At 40.5% G+C, this 17,304-nt stretch overlaps 3 protein-coding genes and 1 long non-coding RNA gene across 5 annotated transcripts in view; 3 read left to right on the top strand and 1 right to left on the bottom strand.

Moving 5' to 3' along the window:
* The window catches only part of LOC141805698 (adenosine receptor A2b-like), an 18,252-nt gene extending 12,984 nt beyond the window's left edge, over positions 1-5,268 (top strand). Inside the window, exons 4-5 of the mRNA XM_074690873.1 lie at positions 450-553; positions 4,266-5,268. Coding sequence (XP_074546974.1) covers positions 450-553; positions 4,266-5,203 — 1,042 coding nt within the window. The 3' untranslated portion in view covers positions 5,204-5,268. The remainder of the gene's footprint in view (positions 1-449; positions 554-4,265) is intronic.
* Positions 120-17,304, bottom strand: LOC141805699 (uncharacterized). The gene is made up of 3 exons (XR_012599723.1): positions 17,249-17,304; positions 443-542; positions 120-346 (listed from the first exon to the last, which is right to left on the bottom strand). It is a non-coding gene; the product is annotated as an uncharacterized LOC141805699 (long non-coding RNA).
* On the top strand, positions 10,820-16,152 carry snrpd3l (small nuclear ribonucleoprotein D3 polypeptide, like). The gene is made up of 4 exons (XM_074690596.1): positions 10,820-10,967; positions 11,699-11,838; positions 14,116-14,308; positions 15,931-16,152. Exons 2-4 carry the CDS (start codon positions 11,713-11,715, stop codon positions 15,993-15,995), a joined length of 384 nt encoding a protein of 127 aa, XP_074546697.1. The 5' UTR covers positions 10,820-10,967; positions 11,699-11,712; the 3' UTR covers positions 15,996-16,152.
* The window catches only part of camkk2 (calcium/calmodulin-dependent protein kinase kinase 2), a 76,686-nt gene continuing 76,016 nt past the window's right edge, over positions 16,635-17,304 (top strand). The window contains exon 1 of one of the 2 annotated variants that reach the window (XM_074690872.1): positions 16,635-16,953. The gene's annotated coding sequence lies outside the window, so the exon portion shown is untranslated. The remainder of the gene's footprint in view (positions 16,954-17,304) is intronic. The other variant, XM_074690871.1, reaches the window with a different exon arrangement.

Below are 17,304 nucleotides of genomic sequence, written 5' to 3'. Positions count from 1 at the left end.
ATATATATATATATATATATATATATATATATATATATATATATATATATATATATATATATTTGTATGCATACTTTAGAAAAGTCTGAGCCACTGCAGCGTCCAATCAAAGAGTGATATTTCATATGGGGGTACACAGTCTGTCAACGAAAAGACTTCCGGAGCCTGCACTCGTGTTTCTTAATTGACGCTCCTCTGATCAGTCTTCTTCCTCCTCCCTCCTCTCTCCTCCAAGCACAGTTATCGCTTTGGGACATCCTTCAATATGGCGACTCAGGAAGTATAACCAGTGTCGCAGAGAGAGGAGACATGAGTTTATTGCTTTGAGACGCAGCCCATGTTTCAGCTGTAAAATATTGACTTTGCCTCAGTGGGACACTATCACTCTGAGAATAGATAAAAATATTCATCTCTCTTTGAAATAATACTTCTCTCTACTCACCCATCAGGTACAGTGGCCTGGTGACAGCAAAGAGGGCCAAGGGCACCATCGCACTTTGCTGGCTTCTCTCAGTGGGTATTGGCCTGACACCGATCCTGGGCTGGAACAGAGGTGGGAGAACTACTGTGGTAAATGTTAAGTTTCTTCAGTGCTTCAGTCAGTGAGCAGCAAAATCAAAAATCTATATTCTACACAACCACCACTGTAGGGCTGCAAAGATTAGACATAATCAACTGGTTGACTGTAAAACGATATTGTCATATCGTGAAATGAAATACCAGGGGGTAATGCTCATCTGTAACTGAAGCGCCGCGTTAAAAGATATTTTTATGGTAAAAGATCACTAAATTCATACATGAGGAATAATGATGAGAAAATATCTCAGCGCACCAATGGCACTACGCACTGACGAAGGCTCTGCATCTCTGGCTTGGACAGCCTGACAGCTCCCAGTGTTTAGCATCTGATAATGCGATTTAGAAAGTCTCCTTCACTCTCCGTTTTGAACAGTTTTCCGGATCCGAGTCACAAACTAGTGTCAAGACTCCCTTAACTTTTTAAAAAAGAGGACATTTAACCGATGTAGCTCTCATACTCAAGCTCCACTTCACTGTTAACACTCAGCGGGGAGGAGGAGGGGCGGCATGTGCATGAGTGAAGTGTATGAGGTTATATTTGTGCCATCAGAAACTGAATTTGAATTAAAATATTGAACTTGAAAAAGCATGATGTGTAATGAAATTTAATGTTTTGAAATTGAATTTATTTTTTTTATTGAATTTTTTTTAAATTGAATTTGAATTTGTATTTTGCCTATGAAAATTCAACTCTTTTTATACTTTAATTCAACTGTTCTTTTAACTTGAAATTCAAAAACACAGAATTCAATTTCAATTCACAAAAAGCAGATTCAGTTTTACAATTCATTTTCAATCCAGAGTGGCATGACCATTACGTCATCTTGTGCCTGTAGGGAGACTAATCGAGCAGATTTACGGACCCCTCGACACGTCCGCTAGCTGTGCCGACATACCAGGGCTATTGTGTTAGCTGTTGTTAGCAAGCCCTGCGTCTAGTTCACAAATACCACACGAGTGATGTAAATAACACTGTGACAGCATTACTGTAAATATGAGTTGAACAATACTATGTATACGGCTGATTTACTGTTACAAACATTCGTCAGAAGTGCCTATGAACTGATTATTACAGGAGCTTGATAACTGTTTAGAATGGGGGGCAGCCATCTTTGATTGTCAACTCAGGGGTGGTGGGGCGTGTATGTGATTTCATTCATTTCTATACTGTCTATCCCCTTCGGGGTTGTGGGGCGAGTGCAGGAGCCTATCCCAGCTGTCACTGGGTGTAAGGCAGTACCGATTGCCAGTTGATCGCAGGGTTAACATAGTGGACAGACAATCATGTGTATTATGTGATTTTGAACTTGATTATTCAACCGCTGGTCTTCAGCCATCGTTGAACTGACGATGAGGGGAGGAGGAGTACAGCTAGACACAACACAGGAGAGTCTGTGGATGTGTCATAGACTGTATAAAACATGGACGTAGTCACCCGTCTGTTTCTGAAACGGAAAATGAAGCACATCGGCTATAGCGGCCATATTGGTAGTGGCAAGGGCTTTGCCTACAGCCATAGGGCGCCGGCCGTCACGTGACCCTCAGCTGTGCCTCTTATTGGGGGAGCTCATGATCTTCATATCCTCTGAGCGGCTGCGTCAGAAAAAAATTCACCCTTCTTACTGTGGGAGCTGGTAGTAAAATTAGCGACTCAGACAGAAGACGTTTTTTGAACCAGGCTGTAAATAGGTTAATTTCTGCTTTGAAAACGGCTTTTTTTGGCTTGGTGTATGTGACTTCCACTACTTCCGGAGCCAGCCTAAAGCGAACACACGAGAAACAGCAGATTTTAGCACTTCCGCATTGTCTCATATTCTCAGACCGGAGGTTGCCGCTTGGGATTTGTAGAGGGTGTCCGTGAATCTGTGCTCGATTAGTCTCCCTACAGGCACAAGATGACGTAACGGTCGTGTCACTTTGAATTGAAATTGAATTTCAAAACTGAATCTGCTTTTTGTGAATTGAAATTGAATTGTGTGTTTTTAAATTTTAAGTTAAAAAAGAGTTAAATTAAATTATAAAAAGAGTTGATTTTTCGTAGGCAAAATACAAATTCAAATTCAATTAAAAAATTAATTCAATTAAAAAATAAATTAATTTTCAGTACACATCATGCTTTTCGAATTCAATATTTTATTTATTTATTTATTTATTTATTTTTTATTTTTATTTTCCCCTTGTCTGCATTATCTTTTCTGCTGAGCACTGTGTCATATGACAGCGTTGAAAAGACCAATGCATTTTTTTTCTAGCAGTCAGAGAGATTTGAATATGATTAACTGCTATAGTGACCATCACCAGCCCTTCCTGTAGGCTACTCCATCATTTTTAACTTTATTTAACCTCTGATGTGAGCTGAAGGAGAGGGCTGTGCCACACCACAGTGTGAGAGAAGGGGAAATAATGACAGGCAGGACGAGACAAGACAAACCGAAGGGAGGACAAACGTCTGCTGTTGTTGAATTAAGATAGCAGTTCAAAATGGGGATTTGACCCATGTAAGATGGGGATTTGAAAAACCAGCACAGCACCTCCAGTCCTGTGTTCTCTGACATCACGCCCTTACGCAAGGTTAGCCCCTCCCACAAGAAGTTTACACACAAGTTTATGGTTCTTCTTTTTGTTCTTCTTCCTCTTCTTCTCCGTGTTGTCCTCGTTTAACTCCTTGGTGTTTGGGGGGTTGGAAGTCTGACAGGGCAGGTAAATGTGCGAGCCAAGACTTCCTCATGCGCGTTCATGAGAACAAAGAGCTTTACAACCAATCGCGATGAAGGATGAAGACCAATCAGGATAGAGCCTCAGGGGCTCTTCTGATTGGTCAAAGATACCTGGAGCAGTCGAGAATCCTTGTCAGTTCATAACAGTTACAGATGGAAATGCTGCGACCTTGCGGTAGTGCAGTTATACTACACCCATAAAGGGTTATCGATGGATACTCTAGCATTTAATCCAAAGAAAACACAAAAAAATTAGCACTGACAAGCTAAATCCTGCCTACGGCACCTTTAATTTCCCTGTTATCTGCTTCATTCATTTTGAGATTTATTTTGTTTATTGTATTGTACTTATATTTTTATGTCATCATGAATGAAATAAAGACAAATAAACTTGACACAGGGCTGACCAATCAGAGGTGAGAACCTAACTATGTGTAAATGCAGTAAAAATGCAACACATAGGTTGAATTTTAAAGGTCTGTGCATTTAAAAGACCAAATTAGGTTGAAACACAACATAATAGTAACTAATTGACTAATCGAAAAAATAACCAATAGATTAGTCGACATTAAAAATAAACGTTAGGTGCAGCCTGCACCACAGTGCAGTTACAGCTCATACAGAGGACTGGAGACAGTGAAACTTGCTGACAGTAAGACTGGGTGCCATTGCTCAATCAAGGTTGGACATCAGTGTAGGCTGCAGGTCTGCTGTCATTGAGTCTCTCAAGCAAATTCCTAATCTCCTAAAATGAATGTACAGGCAGAGATTATATTTCCACATGAACTGAACCCTAGCCTCACCATCACTCACCGCACTGATGTACCAAATAAACAGAAACTTGGGGAATAAAAGCACATTAAGCACCAAAAATAAACCATAACCTTAAGCATTAATAACCGTGACAGATTCTGTTTTGTCATGTAAGAATAAAGCATTAAACTACATCAGCTGTGGCTGTGTTTACAGGGTGGAATGACACCGCAGCCAGTAACTGCAGCAACTGTCCTGAGGGCCTGACAGTGTGCCTATTTGAAGAAGTGGTTCCCATGGACTACATGATCTACTTCAACTTCTTTGGGTGTGTGCTGGTGCCCCTGATGATAATGCTGGTTATCTATGCTCATATCTTCATGGCTGCCCGTAGACAACTCCGCCTGATGGGACTGAAAGTTGCAAAAGTGCCTGCACCTGCAGAAGTACCTTCGTCATCAGGCACATCTCGTTCCACCCTGCAGAAGGAAGTGCATGCTGCCAAGTCTCTAGCAATCATTGTTGGTTTGTTTGCTCTGTGCTGGCTTCCTCTGCACTTCATCAACTGTTTTAACCACCTGTGTGAAAACTGTGGGCGCTCACATGTCTGGATAATGAACATTGCCATCATCCTCTCCCATGCTAACTCTGTTGTGAACCCGCTGATTTATGCCTATCGCATTCGCGAGTTCAGACAGACTTTTCGGAAGATTCTGTATCAGCACATCCTTGGGCGCAGAGATAGAAATGAGTTTGGGGCGGGGAATGGTGATAGCAGGTGTGTACGGAGCACCAGCATAATGAGGACTTCCTCTGGTATAAGCCAAGAGGGTTCATCAAGTGGCGCCGTGGTAAACAGCTACGCGCTAGATCTAAGTCCTGATGGAACGCCAAAAAAATCTGCTCATGAAACTAATTTTCACTGGATGTCAAGCAGCTCTTTACCCAATGGACATGATGAAATGGGCTGCACCCTTTCAGTAATTCAGCAGTGCATTGTGAGATATGCTGCTCAGGATGGAGTAGAGAGTGGAACAACTGATGTGTTGCAGGTGAAAGACAGTGGTTCCTGCATTTCTTTTGAGAACGTTCACGCCTTCTTTCATAAACAGACTGATTGCAAAAGCTCTAACGAGCTGACAGAAGTCTCCTGACAAAAATATTTCACTATGGCCATTGTTGTATAACTATGTGCACACCTGGCATTAAACATGATTCATGAAACCTCCATAAACCTGCATCGGCTGTGTCATGGGTATTCTGAAGGCTGATATTTGTAAAAGTGCCATTTATAGAAAAAAAAAACTTCTTTACCTTTTACAATGCAAAACCCTTAAAGGTCCCATATTATGCAAAAATCACTTTATGTCTTTTAGTGAAATTTGTGGGTGTTTGTCTTTCCTCCCAGCCCAAAAATTGTGATATTTAATGACAAAACCTGTACTAAGTAGTGCTTGTCAATGTAAAATCCTGACCTAAAACGAGCCGTTTGGATTTTGGGGATTTTCCGATGTCAGCGATTCCCTTTTTTGACCATTCTGGAGCAAGTCTGACCTGATTGGTCCACCAGAGCAGATACCTGGAGAAATCTCTCCAGCAGAGGGGAGGTGAATGCCAAAGTTGAAGAGCCATCACTGCTCTGTTTTTGGCTGTAAACAACCACATAGTTTCATGCACAAGCTTCCCATCTCAGAAGAAGATAAGACTAAGTGGCTAGAGTCCATTTATCAAGGAAATGTGCCAGCTATACTCAGTAAAACTGTGCATGTGTGTGCTAGTCTCTTCACGGCCGACTGCTTTTCCAACTTTGGACAGTACAACAGAGGGCTAGCCAATAGACTGGTCCTGAATCTAGGCGCATTACCAACCATCCTCCAACAAACCTGGGACCCTGGAAATGTGAGTATTTTAAATGCTGTGTGCTGTGGAGCAGATGTAAGAGCTTTTCATTAGTGTCCCCCCTGTCTCTGTGTTAACTTCAGGATGCTAACTTTAGCAGCGGTTAGCCTGTTGTTTTAGCCTGTGATGTTATGGTGAACGAGCTTTGCTGTTCTCTAAACATTTAGCACTCAGAGCTCGTGGCGCTGCTCTCAGTGACGTGGAAGAGCGGGGCGGTATCAGCGGTGACTCTTTTACATATAAGGTCATGACCATTAAATCAGACTGTTCTAAACAGAGGGGCTATGAGAGCCTGGAAACAATGCTGCTCTGCTTGATTTATTGGCTTTTTGTACCAAAACTGCCATTTCAACTGCAGAAAGGGAACACAATACGGGACCTTTAAACTGCTGAACTATATTTTTTACAATGCTTTATTGGGTACATTTTAAATGCTCGTCTGAATTACTGTAACCCAGAGGAGAATTAAAGTCTTAAATAAGTGTTAGCTTCCTGTTCTTATAAGCAACATCAGTCTGCATGCAAATTAACAGGTGTCATTCAACACTTTTACAATCAAACCAGCTTCATAATGTTATGGTTTTTCCAATATTCGGCTAACTATGTATCCAACTTAGATTTGCAGCAGTTTAACTGAACAAAGCAAGTCCTGTTTGAAACTTTAAATAGCTCTGTTTTTTTTTTTTTTTTTTTTTTTTTTTTTAAAGTAGCTTTGTTCATTGATTTTTTGTACACAGAGAAGTAGTGCATTCATAGTACTTATGAATGACAGTGTTGAAGGGTTTACATCAACAAAAAGAAACAAAAACATGGAGCAGGGTGGTCAGTCAGGGGGGTATTCCATGAAGCTGGCTAAAATAGGCCGGGCTATCACCGGTAAGCGTGGCTTGAATAAGTGGCCACTTTAATCTTAGCTGCAACTCGTTCCACTAACGAGGCTTAGCTGATTTTCAGAGACGCTTATTCAAGCCAGGCTGATCCAAGCTGCGGCTAAGCGTGCGTCCGCGGTAAATAAAAAGCCCCGACGTGTCGATTGTCGAAATGACAAAATCATGTCAAAACCGAGAGCGAAGATGTTTCCCTCAGCGGAAAAAAAAAATCCTCATGGAGTTGTAAGACGACTACAAGGGGAAAATCACATAAAAGGGTAACACGGTGGCAATAATTAGAGCCAGAGACGCTGCTGGTTCAAGAATATCATGCTTATGTGTCAAATCAACACTGACTGTTTCTACTGAGTTTGATGACCTTTTTTCTTCTCACCCTAAAGCTCCTCACACTGCTGTGGCTCAGAGGAGAGGTCTTGATTAAATTAAGGCATGCATATATATATATATATATATATATATATATATATATATATATATATATATATATATATATATATATATATTTATTTATACACTTCATGAGGCGATGACTTAAACAGTAGAAAAAGACATGTAGATGAGATGTCATTTTTTTTTATTGGAGATGATTCAGCTGTCAGATGAAATGTGTCAGTGATACAGTGCCCTATATTTAAATAAGGGGGAAGACACAAAGTTATCTCACCATTTGATGACATGTCTTGATTCACAGTTATTCCTGTCTAGTATGACTGGGGTGGTACGCCTGTCAAAGAATAATGCCGGTGTCCTAAGGCGAGCTCAGGGAGGACGGAAACCTTCCGTGGAGCTGAAGGGCAAAAGCTCGCTTGACCTTGATTTTCAGTATGAATACGGACCGTGAAAGCTGAGCCTCATGATCCTTCTGACTTTTGGGGTTTTAAGCAAGTATCAGAAAAGTTACCAAAAGGTCTCAATTTATGTTTCCGAACAAGAACATCATTCATTACAGTTATAGATTCATTTAATGTGACACCTGCAGTTCACAAGGCGTCTTTTAGAAGCCGGTCAGACCTTCTCTGAGACGCAGCTAAGGTAAGCCTGACCAGGACCAGGCATGTCGCGTTGGCTAATTTACCATGGTTACTAAGCCACGCTAGCCCTAAGCCTCGTTCGTGGAACCCAACTCTTGCTAAAGTTAGCGAGGCTAACCCAAATAAGCCAGGCTTTGAGCTAAGCCAGCTTCGTGGAATACCCCCCAGGTCATACTATGGTTCATGGCTGTTAGAGTGTACAGTTATCTCAGTTCTTAAAGCAGAGTAGGAGATGGGAGACAAAAAATACAATCAAGAAATAAGTACACAAGTACAATAATTATAATTACAAAGCATGACTGACCAACAGAGGCCACCTGCAGGACACAGAGCAGGATCTGATTCAGAAACAAATGAGAAAAGAATCTTTCTGGCAAAACCATAAGGGCTCCATACCTATCTAAACTTCAGAACTGATACTTTCAATGTTTATAAAATTTTTCAAGTTTTAAGTTTTTAAAAATCTCTTTTACCCAAAGAGTATAAGTGGAGGGTGATGTTGACTTCCACTTCATTAGAGAGAAGCGTCTTGCCAACAAAGTAACAAAATCGATCATATCTAATTGCGGTTTAGGTAAGGGCACCAAGGAGATGCCAAACAAGCCAGTCATAGCCTCAGGTTATAGAAATGCCCCAATTACCTTCCATAAAGATTTCAAATTGCAGTCCAATAATTATGCTAAGATGTGCAGAACCAGAACATGTGGACGTGGTTTGCAGGCACCTGGTGACATTTTTCACAGGACACTACATTGGATTAAGCCACAGATAGACAAGATGTGCACCCATTTAACGATCTCTCCCCAGAGCTTATCTGGGACGCCCTCCCTTAGTTCCTCTTCCCAGAGAGCTTTCACAGTATTCAGCAAGGCTGAGGATGGGGTTTGGATTTGATTACAAATATTTGAAATCATACTTCTTCTCCTGATGGGGATTTGAATAAAGAGAGCATCTCAGAGTGTATTGGCAGGCAGGTTTGGAAATCTGGTATATGTGTTGTGAGAAAAAACTACTAGCTTCTAAGTATCAGAAAAAGTGACACTTAGAAATTCTGTACTGTCTTTTATATAATCTGATAAAGAGTGGATTCTCAAAGTGGTTTACACAGGGCGACAGCCAACATGTTTTCCAGTATGTGTTTGTGCTGCTGGCTCACCACCAAAGGCACCAAGTGCTGCATATACAGGCCAGTTACAGCCTATCTATTCAAAATAAAGGGTTGTATGTTTGCAGTGTGACCACTCTTAGAGCCAAATGGACAACAGAGAAAAACAAACACACTCATATACTACACACCTAGAGTGCATACACATGACTACAGATGACTGCAGGTTATTTAGTGAGAGGTGTTTACAGAGTAGCCTGGCTGCATATGCCGGTCAATGAGCCTAATGCAATGGAAATCAAATGAAGGTCCATTCGATGGTGTCTTTTATTATGCCATTATGCTTTCTTTTTCCTCATTTAAAAAGCCTTTCTGTTGTGGAAAAGACCTGCATTAAGAAACATCTGTGTACTTCAGAGCAATCCCAGCCAGTCCAGTCCCAGTCCAGTATATTTGTATGTTACACCCACCTAGCTTCATAAAAACTCAAGCTTGTCAGTTGATTATTGTGTAATGTGCTTTGCATAAAGTCATTTCATTTTAATGCCCTTGTTTCCTTTTTTTTGTAGATATTTTCATGAGAACAAAGATAAGAGTCATGGAAATTATGTACTCAAAGGTGATACATGTCTGAGTCACACAAAGGCCATGGAAAAACAAAAACTCAAAACAAACAAGACAAAGTAACTGACTAAACAACAGTGATGCTCAAGTGCCATTATTTGCTTTGTAATCCCATGTAAGGCCCAGCATGGTCTGTGATAGCATGCTGACAGAAGGATTACTATGTACAGATCCATTTTATAGAATGCCATGGAGTCAAAAAGAAACTATGGGAGAAATAACTGCAGTCATTCGGCTGTGGCCTCTGAGGACTGAAAACTGAAAGCACGAAACCAGAGTTTTAAGAAAACAGCATTTTTAGTGATGTAAAGCTCCGGTTTCATGTAGATGACAGGCGTAAACGTATACGAATATATACGGTTTTTCAAATACTAGGCTACATGTGGACATGGGCTGTTTTCCAAACCGCCTACTGCACTAGCAGTGCCTACTATTTTAGTCTAAATTCAGTCTGTAGTAGGTAGTATGCCAAAACTTGCAAAATCTGCAGTATACTAAAAATCCCTGGATGTCCTACTGATCCAGGAACATTTCTCAGTATGCAACAGACCAGTCTACCTGGCATACTGTTAGTCTATGCGGTGGCAGGGTTTTGGTGAATTACTGCCATCTACTGGAATTAATCAGCATTATAGATACAACACAACACTAACCTTAGACCGTCCATGAGACAGAAGTGAAGTAATGCAAAGAAACACCCGTAAATCTGGTCACTTCCAGTCATAAAAGAGGTGTTTACTTCTACAAATTCATTGGCCCATATAAATCACTAATTCACTTTTTAAACCATATGTGGATTATACAGAAGTGTTTTTTTTTATTACATCAGCTGTAAAAATTAAAAGTCCCTTTTAGATTTATTTTCAGTAAACGTTACAACTTTTAGTGTAAGATTAGAATTCAAGAATGATGATTCTGTTTGATATGATTCAAAATAACCAAATGCCAAGATCTGCCAATTGCTTGTTTCGTATATTTATATTAAAGGCAAAAAAACCCACCATCATCTGTAGCCCACCTTCCAAGACTGGAAACCAGAGTGTACAACAAAACAGACCCAGAAGAACAGTCATACTACACACTACAGGCAACAGCAGTTGGGAGTATGCAGTGCCTACTACATACTACATTCACATGTAGTATGTAGTAGGCGGTTTGGAAAACAGCCATGGCCTCAGGAAGTTTGTACAAAAAGAAAGACCTACAAGTCCCACGATGCACCATGGCATGTAACCGGAAGCGCTTTATTAACTCTGGCATTGTGGGTAGGCGGAAAGGGCTCCATAAGGTACAGCAAAACGACTAGCGCACGTTGCAGAGCGTCTTCGGCAGAAAAAACAAAGAATACACACTTTGGAAAAGAGTCGAGGTAAATCTTAGAAATTACTGGATATAACTTCATCATTATGTTCGCCTCTCGACGAGAGCATCGATGTGTGAATGTGAAAGACACTCATTCATTCTATCGGCCGGTATGGATCCGTCTGCATTTCAAATACGAAAGCTTGTGTTGTAAAGAATTGAATTGGAACATTAAATTTAACATACCTAACGCACCTCTAAAGAAAGTCGCGTATTTTCAAGCTGCAAAAAAGAATACATTTAATACTTGGAGTTTAATAACTAAGTTTGATAACCTTTATTGTGTGAAGTTGTGGAAGAATACCGTCAGCCGTTCGTAGCACTTTAGGCTCAAGTAGGCCACCGAGCGGGTAAGTTTTGCAGCTCCTAATCTAATGAAAAGATTTATCAATAAATATTTTCTCGCCTGCTTTCGACGTACTAGGGTGGGTAAGGTAGAAATACTCGTTACTTTTCATTCTCCTGATTTCAAATTGAAATAATCCTTACTTATTCTTGATGGATGAATCAGTTGCGGAACTAAACTAGGTAATGAACACTAATCTAGGATAATGGTCTCTATCAGATTATTTAACATCAAACATACTGTGTAGTGTAAGATATTTAAGGTATGAACTTACTCACAGCTGTGAAGTTACGTGTGAAATAAATGATGTCAGAGACAGGTGGACTGTTGAGAACTTGGCTATGTCTCACGTTTATTGGAGAACACAATAGATCATGTATTTTGTTTTCCAGGAAAGCAGCTGAAGATGTCTATCGGTGTCCCGATCAAGGTACTGCATGAGGCAGAAGGACACATAGTGACCTGTGAGACCAACACTGGGGAGGTGTACCGAGGCAAGCTGATTGAGGCAGAGGACAACATGAACTGCCAGGTTGGTGTCCTAAAAGAAGGCTTCCCCTAGCAGACTAATAAGTGCACAGTGTTCTAGCTTCTCTGTCACCACTTGCTTTCTCCACTTGTTTTTGAGATACATGAAATACACAGTTTTTGTTTGGCCAAATGCTGACAACTTCTACACGCTGCTCCTTTCAAATATTAAAGTACAGGGTGATGTGGTTTTTAACCAGAAACAGTGTTTGTTTATGCCTTTGCTTGTTCTCAGTTTTTGAAGCTTTCCTGTCTGACTGTCTGACGGCTGTCTTATTTGTTTCTGCAACATGTAAATGACCATGGCACACTGCCATGCAAAAAAAGCTGCCGTGCCTTCAGCACTATAATTTTTTTTCCAGATGTTTCAATGTGAGTTATACTGTTAGGGGCTCTTGTAGATGTGACTAAAACTGCCTTGGCTAAAACTCACACTCGTGGGAGGATCACATTGTGGTCAAGACCAATAGGAGACAAAGCTCATGCGGGTCTTTGCAGTTTACAATTCTCAGCTCTCAGCATCAGGCACGGCAGAATTCTGCTCCAATGTGCACACAAGACACACAGTTACTGGACAAAGTTGATTACGCACATACTTTGATAATTAATCAGTGTTTACAGATACATCTTATCATCTAGCTCTATGCTCTCTAAGCTGTAATGGTGCACATGTTACATCATCAATAACCTGTGAGTGGCTGAGTAAACTTTGTTTCTGCACTGCACTGCAGTGTTTCTATCCAAATATGAAATCAGCAAGAGCACAAGTCCCCCCGACACTGTGCGTGGTTTATATTTTAATTAGAATTCATCCTGATCATTTTGTGGAGACTGTTATGATAGGCTCTGTGAGCCCAGTGGCACATTACGCACAGATAATCTTTAATCCTCCTCGCACTCATACAGGAGTCACTTTTCTGCTCTCTTTGGGACAGAAGTTGCAGTTTGTATATCTTTCCTTTAATTCTTTAAAAATCAACAGAAGAATTTCCTCCCACTTTTGTTGAACAAACACAAAAGCCTGTTAGCTTTCATACTGCTGTTACCTGTGCTATTATGTGCCTCTGTGCAGGGGCGTGTCCCGACTTTTAGACAGGGGTGTCCAAATGAGGGCAGTAATATATGTTGGGGTGGCCAGAATGTGCATAAGTACAAATTATCACCATTTATCTTCTTTAACTCCACTCTCAACCTTAACTACTATGAGTAACCCCACAGTTTCAAAAAATCCTGGAGGACACCCTGACTTCTTCTCAAACACTGTCCGAGTCTGAGTTGTCGCTGCCAGGTTCCATGAGAATAATTCATCACACTGGTTACAGAGTTCACACAAATTCACTATTCATAAAATCAAAAACATTAAAATTTGCTGTCCTGGCTTACTTTCAAACTGCATAGATCATGTATAAAGCAATAAACCATCTACTTCCTGGAAAAATTCAAAAATTGTTTTTTAGCAGAGATCGGGGTCACAATTTGAGGGGGAGAGCTGAACTTAGCTAAACATCAAACGACACAAACAACATTAAAGAGTTTCTGTGGAGTAAAGCTATGCTATAGATTGGGTGTGGAGCTCAAGCAGTGTCCAAGTCCAAAAAGCAATATAAGCACATGGTTTTCAAAAGGTACAGGGAGGAAGAAGGGCTTTAAAAATCGTGTGTTTTCATTAATGATGTATTTTATTGTTATTTACTCTATTTATTTTCTACTTTTGTAAGTACTCATTATTCATTCATTCATTTTCTGAGCTGCTTATCCTGTGCAGGGATTTTGGGTGGCTGGAGCCTATCCCAGCTGTCATTGGGCGAGAAGCGGGGTACACCCTGGACTGGTCCCCAGTGGGCCAGTGCCACAGGGCTTAAGTACTCATTATTTATTACGTGAATATGTATGTTTAACTGAGTTGCAGAGAAGGGGTGGGTTTTAAAGTAAGCTTTTGCTTCATCCCATTCCTTTTCAGACATGTTAAGGTGCTCACTGTTTTTGTTTTGATTATTCCCACTGGTTTTTCTTTATTGTTTAGTTTTTTTGTTAAGTTTTGTTTTCCACTTGACTTCTTGCATTATTTGCACACATGTTCAAAATAAAGCATTCATTCATTCTAGGTGCTTGAACAACCTGGTAACTGAGCTGTCAGTCATCCTCTGTTTAGATTGAAAGCTTTAAAAGCAGAGCCTGGATCTAAAGCCAGTTTGGCAGATATGTTCTTTTGTGTTTAGGTAAGCTGGAACTGGCATGTAAAGCTGCTGCTAAATTTACACACCTGTCCCTGTCCCTGCAGATGTCTAACATAACAGTGACATATCGGGATGGCAGAGTGGCTCAGTTGGAGCAAGTGTACATCCGTGGCAGCAAAATACGCTTCCTGATTCTACCGGACATGTTAAAGAACGCTCCCATGTTGAAGAGTATGAAGAATAAGAACCAGGGGTCTGGTGCAGGAAGGGGCAAGGCCGCCATTCTCAAAGCTCAAGGTGAGTGGTTGCTTTTGAATTGAAATGCCCCTTGTATAAGGAAGCTTCAGGTAATGAGTAAAAATAAACATTGTTATTATATCCAAAGCAACAAGATTAGATACTAGTTATTCAAAGTTTGTTGCTGCCGTCTAGTACCCCTTTGTCAACAGGGCTTCCCAAAGTCCTCACAGTTGATTTAAACTGGTGAAGACCAGCTAAACATTAAATCTTCAGCACTGTTCAATTCTCAAGAGTTAATCCATTCACTTACTACTAGGGTGGGCAAAAAAACTGAAAATAGTTGTATCAGGATTTTTTGTCTAAAAATATAAAAATCAGGATTCTTTGTCAAAATGTATATATTCTTTTTCAAATTTTAATTTTTCATATCAATCTTTGTTTATAAACTGGATTGGAAGAAAAGTTACCACTTTCCTCCAGCAGGGGGTAAAATGTTTCTCTCAGACTCACATGATGTGCATTTTAGAGAAAAATACGGCTCCAGATATAGTCTGTATACATTATCATCATTTAACTGTTTCACATTGCCTGTTGTTTAAAAAGCAAACTCAAATCGAATCAGCAACCCAAAAAAATGTCATAGAAATGAATTTCGAGTACAGCATATTCTCCAAGCCTTACTTACTATAGTCTGAGACATCTTGTTCTGGTGCTACTTGACTGAAGATGACTGATAGGGCCTTTTTCAAACTGTCTCCTACACACTCCCCCTCCATGACGGAGTGCACCTGCCACGGAGTCACACACGCAGCTGAATGAAGTTCACTTCATCAGGGTGTAGAGTATAAATACAGCTTTGGGACAGAAACTTCCCTCTCTGAGGCAGAAACAGATATGCAAAGACAAAAAGAAAATAAAACATAGAAAAGACAAAAAAAACTTACCCCCACGCTTCTTTGGCTGCATTTCTTTTTTTTTATTGAAGAGTTTTTCACGTTTCACTGGCGCTTGAATGAATTCTTTTGTTTTTGTGACAGTCCCTGTAAATATTAAACACTCAAACACGAACTGTCTGAACAAATGCTAGGCAGGCCTTAATCAATGACATGTACATCTAAAGTTGTGAACATCTGCATGACAATCATTAAATATTTGTGTTAGTTTAACAGTGTTTGTGCTGGCACATATGAGTGGAACTTACATTTGTATGTTGCTTCCTCCATGGCTGACACCGGACACAATTTGGCACTGCACGTTTTCAGTGAGTTGGCATCTGTACAGACTCGCTTGTGGAGGGTTTTATAGCCCACTACCCCTCCCCGCGGATCGGTTTGGGATAGCCCTTAATGTGGCGGACCCTCCGCAAGGGAGAGTGTTAAGGGGGTGTTTTTAAAAAGGCCCATAGAGTCCAAAACATGATGGTGACTGAGGCATATGGAAGAAACAGTTGAGTCTGAACCCTGGTATAAAGCCTCTAGATAAACCCCACTTTCAGGCTGTGATTTGTGTATTACATGTGAGCTATGATGTAGAGCAGACAAAATAGAACAAAAAATACAGAAAAAAAAATTATCTCAGCATTAATCTGACAACTAACTGTTTCTTTAAAGGTATGAAATTCTGTGTGCACTGTTGTTTTGTATTGTCCTAGTCTAAAACTTCTGTTCTTTCCTCTTCAGTGGCTGCGAGGGGTCGGGGTCGTGGTGGAATGGGAAGAGGCAACATTTTCCAGAAGAGGCGATAACTGTTCCAGCTTTGTTAAAATGTTCTGCATTGTTCTTTGTTTCTATTAATCTGTCATCATAGGGTTGGATACCTCGGGTATTGTTTGCAAATTTATGCTTCTCAGTCTTTTTTTGTGATGTTCCTTTTTTTAAAATAAAAGTTTCATTTTGAGCCTTGTTTTCTGGTAATAGCTTGACTTTGTCCCAACAAAGATAATGATGGTAATTACTCCTTTAAAAAAATCCAGGTTTGTGAACTGTCTTCCAAGTGAAGCTTAAGAACATCATAATGTCCAATTGACTGGGCAGATTTGTAATCTTATGACAAGAATCGCACACTGTTTTGATTAAATTTGAATGATTGGAAATCTTAAATTTAAGATTTTATTTTAGAGAATATATGAAATCAGCCTGGCTTGGAAAAACTGGAGGTTTCATTCATAAATTAAATAGTGAATCTATTGCAAATGAAAATACCAGCTTTTGCACTGTGACTTGAGTGGATCGTTGGGTCGATGATATCATATTGAAACCTTTGTCTGAATTCAAATCAAATAAGCAATTTAACGACATTTGCACACAAGCTGATTCAATTCTCGATTGCAACGCTCCAAGACACCGCCGGGGGGGGCATTCTTCCACATCACATATGGCAGAAATCCCTAAGAACCAGTGTTATATTTTTTGAGGTCGTGAGTCTGACCCTCTAACAAAGAGACTGCAAAACGTGGCTCACTCCGCCGCGGATGTTATTTTTTCCAGTGTGCATTGCTAGGACTTTTGTAAAATTTCCTCACTACTAATGTACCTGGCTCTTCCTCTGTGAGCAGCTCGGAACCTGTGTGCTCAGCTGGATTGGTCCATCATAACATCGCTTATCAGTCTGCTAGCTAGCTGTCGATGTACGGTCGCTACCGTCATTGCAGCTGAAGGAGAAGGAACCTCACTGCTGAACTGAGGGCCCAAGTAACACATAAGGTAAGGTTCATTTTAAATTCGGTCTTCGTTGTCTCTCGTGGCTTGATATAGGCCGGGATTACTATGGACATTCCTCAGGCGCACTAGCATCCGTGACTCCTGCTCAACAACATCTGTATGTTTGACAGATGAGGCTAACGCTAGCGAAGCCGCTGGACGCTGAGAGCTAAGTTAGCTTGGTGGGACCACAGACAACAGAATACACTCGGTACTCTTGACACTTAGTGATATCGTTTCGATAACAAGACACTTCCTCCTTTTAATATGAAAAAGACTCAATAATGGGTTTACTTACGGAGTCAATCCCACATCAAGTCAGCCTTGTCGTTTGTACAGGACGGAACAGTAAAG

This window comes from Halichoeres trimaculatus, unplaced genomic scaffold (genome assembly GCF_033239565.1).
Source record: "Halichoeres trimaculatus isolate MK-OKI-2021-1 unplaced genomic scaffold, fHalTri1.1 fHalTri1_scaffold_16, whole genome shotgun sequence".
In the NCBI taxonomy this organism is placed as follows: Eukaryota; Metazoa; Chordata; class Actinopteri; order Labriformes; family Labridae; genus Halichoeres; species Halichoeres trimaculatus.
This window is presented reverse-complemented; position numbering and strand designations above follow the sequence as displayed.

Excerpts from the sequence above, each read along its gene's own strand:
- snrpd3l (XM_074690596.1), top strand. The coding sequence starts at position 11,713 with ATGTCTATCGGTGTCCCGATCAAGGTACTGCATGAGGCAGAAGGACAC. Across the intron at positions 11,839-14,115 it reads AGGACAACATGAACTGCCAG|ATGTCTAACATAACAGTGAC; the intron begins GTTGGTGTCCTA and ends CTGTCCCTGCAG. Across the intron at positions 14,309-15,930 it reads CGCCATTCTCAAAGCTCAAG|TGGCTGCGAGGGGTCGGGGT; the intron begins GTGAGTGGTTGC and ends TTTCCTCTTCAG.